This window comes from Seriola lalandi, unplaced genomic scaffold, assembly GCF_002814215.2.
Source record: "Seriola lalandi dorsalis isolate HSWRI2012SDOR001 ecotype SW California unplaced genomic scaffold, Sedor1 jcf7180002054487, whole genome shotgun sequence".
NCBI lineage: Eukaryota > Metazoa > Chordata > Actinopteri > Carangiformes > Carangidae > Seriola > Seriola lalandi.
The window spans coordinates 518030-530866 of record NW_019525040.1 but is presented as its reverse complement, the minus strand read 5'-3'; the positions used below and the strand labels follow the sequence as shown (position 1 = coordinate 530866).

The window sequence follows — 12837 nt, the reverse complement described above, 5'->3', positions numbered from 1 at the left end:
AAACAGGAAGTGTTTGAGAGAGGTGCATGTGAGCACAATGACTGAGACTGCTGGTGTGTGTGTGTGTGTGTGTGTGTGACTGTGTAGGTGGAGGAGCAATTGTGTGCATGTCTATGTGTGTCTACATGCGTGTTTGGGAGGCTGCATGTTGAAGGGATGTTGGCCACTAAAGGGAAGTCATCTGTTTGACGTGTTTGTTTACACGCTATTTTCACATTTGTGAGTTAAGTTTCTTTGTTTAGATGTTGTGGCTTTGTTCGTTTGTTGTGTTAAGCCATACTAAGATAATGTCTGTAACCACTAATTATATGCATTGTGTTATAGTAAATGGCAAACTGCTGCTTAATGGATTTTATTTGTATACTAATATTTGTATGAGCAGAACTAATGAAGTTCAGTGAAGTAAATGATGTTTATTAGAGTTTGTGAAGTCCATATTCCTCACCTGTTCTCTGTCAGGGAAATGCTGCACTTACTTCCCCCTCCTGCTTTGCCTGTCATTTACATCTCATATACTAGAGACTGTGAATTCCCCTTCTCTTGAAGGGAGGGAAATGTGGTTGTGAGCCATACAAAACAGTGACAGTAAACATGAACAGCATTGCATTTCAGCACAGTTTGTTTGACTGGAGGGTAACATAAACAACTTGTAACAACCTTGATGTGAATGAATTACACTCAATTAAACGCTTTAAAATTTGGTTTGTAATGAAAGGTGGGAGGCAAAGTTGATAAGTAGGAAAACTTGTCCTTTTATAGCCTATTAGGAAACAAGCTTTTGAAATGACAAAATGTATTCAACAATTCCACAGAGCTTCAAGTTAAATTATTAGACGTTATTCAATGTTATCTTATTCAGCAAAGAAACATGTTTTGTCATCGATTATACATGATTTGATTTTCATTTTTTAAGAACTGTCAAGGTGATACCATGAAAATACAAACTCTGATGATGAAAAGAAAGAAAGGTGAAATATTCACTGTATAAGTCATTCATCAGTTTTTGGATTAAAAACTAAGACTTCATCTAGAAACTGGTCTCTAATATATAGCTCTCCCCACAGTCCTGGACTTTTCAGCTCTAATCACAAGACCTGCCAGCACAGAATCAAATTCCACTTTATTTTTGTATTATTTTTTTATTTTAATGACTTTTATCTGCAATCTTGAAATGTTTAAATCCCGGCTCAACTGTGTAAAGCACTAAAGTCAGAAGGCACATCACAGAAAAGGGCCAGGAGAGAGGAAATAGACTGAATGAGAACAAAACCAAGATGAAGCAGAGGAAAAATACAAAGAAAGTGAGTCACTGGCTGAAGTTAGGGAAGAGGTAAAGAAAGAACATGATCCTAAACAATGATAAAACAAAGAAAAAAATAGATCTAATTGTTCAGAGCAGCAAACTGATTGGAAAATAAAGGAGTAGACTGATACAAACGGTAGAGGAGAAAAGTGAGGGGTAAATCCTACTGCTAACTGTTCGTTTTCTACAGGACCGTAGCATCTGCTGTTTTGTATGGTTTTGCTGTAGGTGTGTAAGACTTGTTAACATCATGGAACATGGAACAGTTTATTACCCCGAAGAGACCAACAGCTGTCAGATATCTCAGTGATTTTTATTCCCGTTTCCAGCTGGCATCTCCGCACAGCAGATCTGAACTGACACAGATTAGATAAAACTTTTTTTTGATTCTTCTGTCCATGTGAGAGCAGATATGAAGAAAAGAGCCGATAATGCTGAAACAGAGAAGTGAAGCCAGAGCAGCAGCTGCAGGAATGATAACACTTCATCATGCCTGTATATGGCAGAAGTGAGAGCTGAAATTAGAAAATATTCACAAATATACTGACCTGAAGCCTTTTGTAGGAACTCGATGACAGAAGTGTTGATCATGTGTTGTTTATAAGAGTGACACCACATTATTTGACTGTTGCTTCCTGACTATCTCACCCACAACATTTATTAGACGCTATTACGTTTTGTAGCTCAGTATTTGCATGATGTAGGTTCCACCTTGTACTTCTGGGCCTGTATTTTACAAATGTTTAAAAAGAATTTCACTATTGACTGATTTTGGGGAGAAAAATTTTGTATTACAAAATATAGACCAGCTGTACATCCTTACATCCAATCTCTTGAAGCATATTCTGCAATGGATAACTGATTCTTTGATGTATTCAACTGTACAATCGGGTGACACTTGTCTTTGTTTTACCCCAGAAGAAATATATATTAAAAAAAAAAAGTCTAAACAACATCTCCTTCACTCCTCTCAGTGCCAATCTGAGAACAGCAGCCTGATCGAGTTTAGTTTAGTGTCTACCATTCAAGCCGGTGTTTTTCATCCTCACTAAATAAATGGCGTAATGCCTCCACCGCCTGGGAGAAGTGCAGTAGAGGACGCCGTTCTCTGAACACAACTGAGCTGACGTTTCCCTCTACGGTCACAAGGTGGCGCTGCTGCTTCTGCTGCCAACATTCAACAGGTCTCCTGGAGGAGCAGCGGCTGCTTCTGCACCGGGATGGACTACACGGGACAGCGACGACTGTTGCAGCAGGGATGTAGTCTACGCGGTCATGTCTGGTCTGCAAATTGTTTTAATTTCAAGACCTGGCGTTGTTTGCACGTGAGTAGAAAAGCTTCAGTTAGTGTCGTTGTATAACTCCTAACAGACCGTATCTGCTCTCCTGCGGGCGGCTTCTGGTTTCCAGTGCAGAGTAAGCTCATGCTGGAGACAGAACTGCAACACAGTCGTCTAATCTAAAGATGTGATAGTGAAAGCTTGCACTTTGAAAGGACTAAGCAAACTTCCACATTAGTTGCACGTAAAAAGAATTTAGTTTGGGGTGTTTTATTTTGAAGGAATCATCATTATATACTCGACGACCCGCAGTATTGAATTCATTTAGGTGGCTGTAACTATAAACTTGACAGAATGTTAGTAGGTCATTTATATAAATAAGCTATATATAATTTTCACCGTCGTTTATTGTGCTAACGGTGACAACTGCAGTAATAACGATCAGTTTTCTGTCATTTTATCGCGGTAATTTGCCTAATATTAGTCTCTGCTCCATGTTCTCTTTTCACATCCCGGTGATTAAACCACACGATCGTATCAGGTGTCTTTGAGATGAAGGTGTGGCAAGCGCCAGATCAGCGGTGCGTTGCCCCCACGTTGTTGCCCCCCCCCTTTTTTTTTTCTTCCCTGCAGCCTAATTTGCGTCTCTCCTCACGTCAATCTTCCCACCGATTCGCCACCACCAGTGGATGTCGTTGTTCCGCCTGGTGTCACCGCCTCAAGATGAGCTGACCGAAAGAGCTGTGTGCCAGGCGAGATCCGATCCGATCCCAGAGAGGGAGACAGAGAGAGAGAGAGAGAGAGAGAGAGAGAGAGAGAGAGAGAGAGAGAGAGAGAGAGAGAGAGAGAGAGAGGTTGTGAAAAGACCGGCAGGAGGAGTGGGACTTGCTATTAGGACACAAGCGACTCTTAAATCCAGCCGCTCCTATATTTTTACGCAGGAGATTTGAAGAAACAAACAACAAAAACAAGAGGAGCTGCGACTGGCGCGAGATAGAGTAAAAGTAGCCCTGATTCCATCGCCGGTATTCTGACACCTTTTTTTTTTTTTTTTTTATTCTTTCTCAGGTAAACTGGGGTTTATGGAGATTTTACCAAAACCTGGCGTGTGTGTGGTGTGACTGAATGTTCCTTACACCATTGACAAATAATTCTTGCCTCAGTTTTCGTTTGGAAGATGTTTGCAGAAGCCTAGATTTATATCAACTTGTGTCACCAAACTTTGCTTTCTCTCCCCCTCTCTCTCTCCCTCTCTCTCTCTCCCTCTCTCTCTCTCGCTCTCTCTCTCTCTCTCCCTCACATGCTCGCTGTTTCCCCTGTCTCCTTCTCCAGCGGCAGAGACTCTGTGGGGACCGAGGGGAGCTACCATGAGAAGGGCTGTGGATGTTGTGCTGACTGTGCTGCTCGCCGTGTCCCTGTCGTGCCGGAGCGTGCTCGGCGGCTACGGGATGAGCCTGTTCGCGGCGCAGACCTCTCCGCCGGACCCCTGCTACGACGAGCACGGAAACCCGCGCCGCTGCATCCCGGACTTCGTCAACTCCGCCTTCGGGAAGGAAGTGAAGGTGTCCAGCACCTGCGGCAAGACGCCCAGCCGATACTGCGTGGTGACATCGGCGGAGAAGGGAGACGAGAGGACCAGAAACTGTCACACCTGCGATGCCTCAGACCCCAAGAAGTACCACCCCCCGGCGTACCTGACGGACCTCAACAACCCTCACAACCTCACCTGCTGGCAGTCCGAGAACTTCGTCCAGTACCCTCAAAACGTCACTCTGACTCTGTCCCTCGGCAAGAAGTTTGAGGTCACCTATGTGAGCCTGCAGTTCTGCTCGCCCCGACCTGAATCCATGGCGATTTACAAGTCCATGGATTACGGTAAAACTTGGGTACCCTTTCAGTTTTACTCGACCCAGTGCAGGAAGATGTACAACAAACCGAACAGGGCCGTTATCACGAAGCAGAACGAGCAGGAGGCCGTCTGCACGGACTCCCACACCGACATGTACCCTCTGACCGGTGGGCTCATCGCCTTCAGCACGCTGGACGGCAGGCCGTCGGCGCACGACTTCGACAACTCCCCCGTGCTGCAGGACTGGGTCACAGCCACTGACATCAAAGTCATCTTCAGCCGGTTGCACACGTTCGGTGATGAGAACGAGGACGACTCGGAGCTGGCTCGGGACTCGTACTTCTACGCCGTGTCGGACCTGCAGGTCGGAGGGAGATGCAAATGCAACGGACACGCATCTCGGTGCGTAAAGGACCGGGATGGGAGTCTGGTGTGTGAGTGCAAGCACAACACCGCCGGGCCGGAGTGCGACAGGTGCAAACCTTTCCACTACGACAGACCGTGGCAAAGAGCCACAGCCAGGGAGGCCAACGAGTGTGTCGGTAAGTCCATCCACTGTCTCCCCCCTCCATCCTGGTGCGGCCGTCTCTGATTCTGAGCAGAGCCGCCTGGCATGTTGGGAACATTTTATTTGTTCTGGCTGGAATGATTATAAGATAGACCGTCGGCTGCAGTGGAAATATTTTACAGTTAGAGAAAAAGAGAGATGGGGCATCGTTAGATGGAGACTAATGTGAAATCTGGTCGAGCAAAAACATGCGTTTCATGGTCTTTTGCATGTAAACGACATAGGGTATTAATAAAAAATAATAACAATAATGTAATAATAATAATAATTATTATTATTATTAGAATGTTAAGTTATATGACTAATCTGCGAATAATTTTACAGATTCAGTTCATTAAACACAAACTTGAACATTCCTTGTAAACAAAGCCACAGCAAAGGCACATTTTTTCCTGATATTGTGGCGCACGTCCACGAGCATACAATTGGCTTTAAGTCACATATGCAGCATGAAAATGCAATTTGAAAGTCCATTTAGCTTGTTGCAGGCCATAATGGAGGCTTTCAAACCACCTCAAACGGGACCACTGAGCCTAATCTCCCACAGGAACATTTCTCATAGCTCGACTTCCCCGCTGCAGTAAAGCCTTTTCATTTATTTGGAAGAATCCAAAAACAAACCGACCGCAGTGGTAACTGAGCACAGATTTGATTTTATTATCACACAATTATTTTCCACATCAAAATCAATGTCAGTGAGATGTCAGTCGTTGTGGTTAAGTATAAAGACGTAGATTTATTATTAGGCTATTATTATATAACAGTACAAATTGTTACAATTTATTATTATATTCTAACATATTGTTATGTAAGTGTTTTTATGGTTGCAAATTATAATAATACAATATGACTCCTGTATTGCATTAATTAGGCTGTATATGTTTTAAAAAATAATGATGAGTGCAAATTCCTGTAATTTAGATAATGTTGTAATTATTGCTAACAGTATTCACTTAGACTGATGACAAAGCAAAGGTAAAAATAACTAAAAAACAAGCTGAGAAAAAGGACACTAAGGCGCATAGATATACAGACAAATACAGTATCCTGAGTCCTAAAAAGAAAACAGGTGTCACAGAGTAAAGCAGCAAATCTCTGATCACATCCGTCCCCTTATTTTTTTTCCATTTTGCTGCAGGTCCTTGCAGGGAAAGAGGCTCTATATTGTTTGACAGTCAGGACACATGTCAGCCACTTTGACACGTAGCAGCTGTTTAAAAGGTTTTTTGTTTGCTGGTGATGCCTGTTTCTAAAGCTCTGAGACTTTCTGACTGGCAGATGTGAATGTGTTGCTAAATCAACAGAAGCAGTTTTATGGAAACATCTACATACTGTGTGGCTCTGGAGAGGTTTATAATGTGTTAAAGAAAGCAATGAACACAAGGCATAAAGGTGTTATTTTTAACCCTTTAAATTGTGGTTATTATCAGCTAACCAATGCCAGACTGCATTCAAACCTACTGACCGAGCCCCTCTCCATATTATCCACTCAAATTAAATTAGAAATTTGTTTGATGTATGTAGCATTTAAAAAAAAAAGTAAATCCTTTTACAGAGAGAACACAAAGGAAAGAAAGATAGGAAGTAATTTGTGTCTTTGTAAGCGCAGATAAAACGGTCCATCCTCCCTCCATGTCTTCATTTGATTTAAGAATCTCCAGCAATAGAATAATCAGCCATTATCACTGATATATACTTGCTGTTGGAAAAGTAAAAAAAAAAAAAAAGCCTGTGTAGGTTCAACTCCTGAACTCATACAAATGAATTGTTTCCTTCAACCAGTATCCTTGACACTTTAGCTTTTACCGGACCTGCACATATATAATACATCTCACACCGTAGCCACAAAAGCCTGTCGCTTACTGCATCCATCATGTTGTCAGCAAGGTATTTAGTTTTCATTACATCATGTAGGATATGGAAGTGTGTGTGTGTGTGTGTGTGTGTGTGTGTGTGTGTGTGTGTGAGTGCTAAAGCAAACACTATATCTTGAAGAGAAGAAGAAATCAGTGGAGGGAGGTGTGTTCGATGGATGAGTGTGTACAGTGGGACAAGTTTAGCGATCAGACGGCCATCTGAGAGTGTGTTGTTGCACACCACCTTCATGGCAGCACTCTTGAATGTCACTGGACTATCACAAGGATGTAGTTATCACAAGAGTGTTTTTGTGTGCAGTAAAAGGTCTGGCACTATGTGAGCCACTGACTCAACCGATATTCCCTCATCCTCGCGAAAAAAAAAAGAAAAAGGAATCACAAAAAGAAAAACTTGAACACTCAGATCTGTCTCTGTTTTCGTTTTGAAGTGCACTTTCCTGATTACTTCTATCTGGATATTAAAGGACACTCGTGCTCCTGACTGTGCACCTCAATCCATTTAGGTTATTGACTGTCCGCAGCAAAGGAAAAGCGTCCAATGCAATGAGTTCAATAGTCAGCACCGCAGGCACAACAGAAACCTTTTTCAGTCTCAGTTTCGAGGTGTTAATCTGAGTTTGCAGCAAAGGTAGAAGGAGCTGTTGTTTTAACTCTGAGGAAATTATGAATGCACCATGGTCTATCTGAATCGGAATGTTCCTGCAGTCTTCAGAATCTGAATGATGAGCTCCTCCACAGAAATCCCACTCAACTCCCATAGTAAGAAAGGTGACATTGTTTCACTTAATCACTGCACGGTGAGAAAAAGGTCTGCAGTCAGAGACTTCTCTCCATGCAAATTAACCATAAATGTAATTTTTTATCCTTCCAGTCACCCACTTTCAGGTTTGTGTGCGGGTTTCCTGGACGTGTTGGGTGAAAGCAAAAGAGGTGAAAGTGTCTTGAATAATTCAGGAAGATTAGAAAGACAGCTTGAAGGCATGCAGAATGAGAGGACCGGCACTGCGCCGCAGAGAGAAGCCGGGACAGGAGGGAGGGGCTGGAGATGGAGCAGGACGACAATAGTGAAAATGAAAGAGACGGACGTAAAAGCAAGAGAGAGGGGGAAGCAAATAAAGAGCAAATAAAGGGGCAGTAGAGTGACATTTCCATGGCCTGTGGGCAAGCAGAGCATTTTGACAATTGTCTCGTTTTTTTTTTTTTTTTCCAGGCACCACTTATTGGGCCAGTGGGAATGTAAAAAGCTGCTGAGAGAGGAAGAAACTTTTTCTTCCACTTGGAAATTCAGAGTTCGTTGATACTGTTACATATCAGTAACTTGGAAGCGATTGAAATTCTTCCCAACTTCGCTGCTGTTACTCCTCCATGCCTGTTTTTACATGAGGAGTTCAGTATTAGCTGGATGATTTGAAAAGATCTGCTGCTTGTTTCGTCTCATTATATCACCAGCAGAAAGCACAGAGTACACTCAAACGCTCCCAGGTGCTCTTCAGAGGCATCTGACTGACAGGAGCAAACATGCAGCGCAGAAAAGTTGACACGGTTGATTTGATACCCATTAAAATAATTGAGTTTTAAAGCCACAACCACTTCTATAGAAAAAAAAGAAAAATTTTAAGGAGTCTTCATGCCTTGTGATATGTGGGTGTGTTTCCAACTTGAAACCGTCAGGGGTAAAAAATTCCTACGTCAAAAAAAAAAAAAAAAAAAAAAAAAAAAAAAAAGCCTTGAATAGATGCCCTGAGAAAATGTGAACAATAACTCAAACAAAATGTTCAAGCAAACATATGTAAACACTTAAAAGCAGCTGTGCCCATACTGAGGTTCAGTGGTGTGTTTTTCTTAGTTTTGTGGATTACTTCCCAAACCTTAATGAGGTTTCAGATAATACCAGAAGAACTAAAGTGGAGTTTGATAGCAACAAGGATCGAAAAGAAAAAAAAGGTTGTTGCCAACCACTGTGCATCAGCTTTCAACCATTTTACAAAGAGAAGGAGAAAAACACGGGCAATTCAGCTTCAAGAAAAAGCAGTTATAATACGTCATAAAACTATCAACAAGAAAAAAATAAAAGGACCTAAACACTAATGATGTCTGACGGTATGATATACAATATATTTCCTTAGAGATTATTGTTGCTTTGTTTGTTTCTGTGTTTAGAAGTGTCTGCAGTCATCCTGCACATAGCTGTAATCTTACCAGTCAGATATGTATTGCTCCACTTTTGTTTGTACATTGAAGTGATGCTTTTATTTCAAAATGCATGAAGGCAGTCGGAAAACAGAGATGTTCCGCAGGCCTTTCGTCATGATGTCTCCTTGTTGTCACGTTCGGTTGGTACCTTTCAGGCATGACTGCAGGTCTGGTTAATGTTTGAGCAGCTCATGGTGCCCCTTTATAAATCGGCATCCTTCATCTTCAAACGCGCCGGCAGGATGCATTGTTAGTCCCGGTCATAGCAAACAAAAGTGGGAATAAACTCACAGAGTATCTTTGCACTTTGCACTGTCTTACTATTCCTCACCTTCACTTCTTGAGTCAGCACTGGCCTCTTTCTTACTGGCACGCACGCACGCACCTGTAGGCTTATGCACAGACACACACACACACACACACACACAGTTTTCTTCAGGTCTTTAGTCGCAAGTTCATGCAGGGGGGAATGGCCTTTCTCTCACTTCAAGAACCTCTTTTCCTGAGCTCTTATCAGTGTTTATGACTCATTTTGTAAACCGCTGCAAAAATAAGTCATGCACGGTCCAGACGAGCGGCTCACGCTCCTGTTTTAGATTCTCAGAGCTGCTATATCTTTCAAACAGACAGAAACATGGCCACGGAACCAGCGCATACTGTAAGCAAGGCTGACACTGCTGTTACCAAGAACTAAAAAAAAAAAGAAGAAAGAAAAAAGGCAGCCACACTGATAACAGATACATGAGAAGGCGGCAGTAATGACACACTTTCTGCAGCACGTTTTGTTTACTTCTGCGTGTTTGTGCTACAAAGGGCCACAAGTGGCCAGTGCTCCTGCTGTGTCGTGAATGCTTGGGAGCGTGTGTGGTTTTGTGATGTGCGCCGCTGAGAACGTATGCCAGGTATTTCAAAAGCAGTTGCACTTGAAATTTAAAGAATCGGAAGTTTGAACGTTCACTTTTGATCAATATTGATAGCTCCAACGGTATTCACACTATTCATTCTGTTTGGGCTTTAGCACAGTTCATGAACCGTACATCTGCTGATAATAAAATAAATATACAGTCGGTTCGATCTATATATGAACATACGAGGATATAATGTGAGGGAAAGAGCTTCAGCTCTGTCTGATAATGGACTTTTGTCAGGTGACGTCAGGTGGGTCATTCAAAACAACAATGTTTTGCTTGTGTGCTTGTGAATTGAAAGTAGGTTAAACGGTCCTTGAATCATCCTTTGGGACGACAAATAGTCTGTAGGCGTCACGGGACAAAAAAGTAGATCTGTTTTGGTTTTCTCAGAGTATTTGTATAAAACAATAATGATTTAATAAAACCATTACAATCAAAGGACTTTAAATAAAGCTGCTAATTTGAGCACTTCTGCAGCCAGATACCACACAATCGCAGGAGTGAGATCATTCATACTCACGACAATTTAGGCTTAAATGGAAGCAATGTATGTGACAAATAAGGCAGATACTGGTGAGTATGTCGAAGCATGGGAGATCTTGAAGCTATTAATGTCAGTATTTGGCAGCGGCCTCTTTCTGAGCTGGAATTTTTGGAGCTAGTTGTTGCTTGTCATGAGGCCTGTTCAAGAAGCAATTCAATTTTCATGGAATTCCAGTTTTGCACAGATAATAGATCGTGACAGGCCTTTGAAGAATGGAAATGAGTTTATATATCGAAAAAATGTCTGAGGACACTATGGCGATAAGATGGGTCCATGTCTGTGTTGTTACTGAGGGAAATACAAGCCACGCTGCCGCCATTCATAAAACTAAAAAAACTGAGTCCACAGTGCATCTGTAAATGTGGTTTACTATCACTATCAGCATGTCCAGTATTAGTCTCAAGTGGAACAAGGTAATTTTCATTTCAATCCGTTTTACTGCTTTTGACAAAGCTCAGGTCACATCAGGTGATGGAAAGTGTTCAGTTGTCAGAAAAGACAAAAATCTGTTCTGATATTTCACAGCCCGTGAGTCTGTTGTTCGATTCAGGGTCCTTTGGGCAAAGTGAGCATTTCTGCGGCCGTGGTTTTGTTTCATTGCTTTGGCTACAACATATAATGCAACACAGATCCAGCTCACAGTGTGAGTCCGCGTTTTTAGCCAGCGCCCGAGTGCGTGTGTGAGTGTGTGCACGCAGGTCTCAGTGCACGTGCTCGCAGCAGAAATGGGACCTCGACCTTGTTTTTTGAGAAACGGTTTGGTAGGAGGCCATATTGCGTTACTCTGCTGGCTCCTGGCCAGCGCTCACTTCCTCTTGTCACCCTCACTGGTGCTGGAACTCGCCGTGGACTGAGGCTGCTTTATCACAACGTCCAGCCAGGGGCCACGAACTCAGATTGTCATCGTCATAATTATCATCATCCTCCTGTTTCTTATGATCAGAGATAGTGCTGCTGCATACCTGTGGGTGCAAACATGCTCCTTGTGTGTGTGCGTGTGTGTCTTGCCTCTAAATTGTTTCCACCCAATCTGAGGCACACTCTTTCAGCAGCTGGTGATTATTGGTCCGACTGATGAGACCCAAGCGGATCTTTTCTTCTTCTTCTCTCTATCCTTCAAACAAGGCACATCTTTTAATCAATGCAGAAGTGGCTCATATACACATACACACCTCCGTACTGCGCTTTCACGCTGTCAGGCGTGTTCTCAAGAGAGAAATCTGGGCGTAGTGCGCCCGTCCACTAAAGATTTTCAGCAATCTGATTAATTGCTTTCAAACCACAGACATGAAGTAAGCATTCTTTACAGCGATGACAGCTGTTTCAGTATTTTCATTGGAAGACGTGCTCCTTGACGGCGCAGAGGGCTCGATCACAGCCGGTCACCTTAGGCGCAAAAAGTTTAATGCGTTTTGCCAAGACAGTGTTCAAACATGACTCGGATGCCTCCCAAACATCTGCAAAAGTGTGACTAGCACACACACACACACACACACACACACTACTCAGCAAGTTATTCCATCAGCGACAGATCGACACAAAAAAAGTTCCTCTCAGTCTGTGTTGATACCTGTCTCTGTATTTGTGTGTGTGCTTGTGTGTGTGTGTTTCAGTGTGTCTTTGTTTTCTCGCAGTAGGCCTTGATATTATACATTGTATTTTTTTTCTGTTGCAGTGCATGTGTGTGTGCGAGAAAGAGAGATAGGAGGAGAAAGAGATTGTGCAAGTGTGTGTGTGTGTCTCCTAATCGACGTTGCCTACCAGTGGGTGTTTACACAAACAGTAATTCTGTCCAAGATGTGAGCAACTATTCAGTGCCTGGGGAGACATCTGTTAATGAATTAATTGGTGACTTGATGCTGCAGCGAAAGCTCGTCTTAGCTGAGGGAGGATCTCTGTGTGTGCTGTGGGTTTGGCATGAACAGCGAGTGTGTGTGTGTGTGTGTGTGTGAGAGAGAGAGAGAGAGAGAGAGAGAGAGGTGTTTGTGATGGAAAGGTTTGGTTTGAGTGGGTACCAGATGATTAGGGGTAATTAAAACCCACGGCAGACAACATCAGTATATGTTCACACATTAGACACAAGACACTCCAGTGCATCACTCATCAGCTTTATGAATCACAGCCTGCCTGTTTCTCGTATATGTCAGGCAGCGCGGAGTAAAAACCCTGTCACACAGGAGGTGAGAGAGCCCAGTCAGGCAGGGCACAGTCTGCCCCGGGTTACTGGAACTGAATAGGAGAAAATGTTGTGACAGCGTGGTTAAGCTCCTGTCAGGTTTGTGTGAATTCCTGGGAATTTTTTTTTTTTTTTT

General features: G+C 42.8%; 1 protein-coding gene across 3 annotated transcripts in view; it reads left to right on the top strand.

Moving 5' to 3' along the window:
• Positions 1-2512: 2512 nt before the first annotated feature.
• Positions 2513-12837, top strand: part of ntn1a (netrin 1a) — a 65110-nt gene continuing 54785 nt past the window's right edge. The window contains exons 1-2 of one of the 3 annotated variants that reach the window (XM_087175744.1): positions 2513-2628; positions 3916-4974. In XM_087175744.1, coding sequence (XP_087031870.1) covers positions 3951-4974 — 1024 coding nt within the window. In that variant the 5' untranslated portion in view covers positions 2513-2628; positions 3916-3950. Of the gene's footprint in view, positions 2629-3240; positions 3652-3915; positions 4975-12837 lie in introns of those variants that run through there. The other 2 variants (XM_087175745.1, XM_023412793.2) reach the window with 2 other exon arrangements.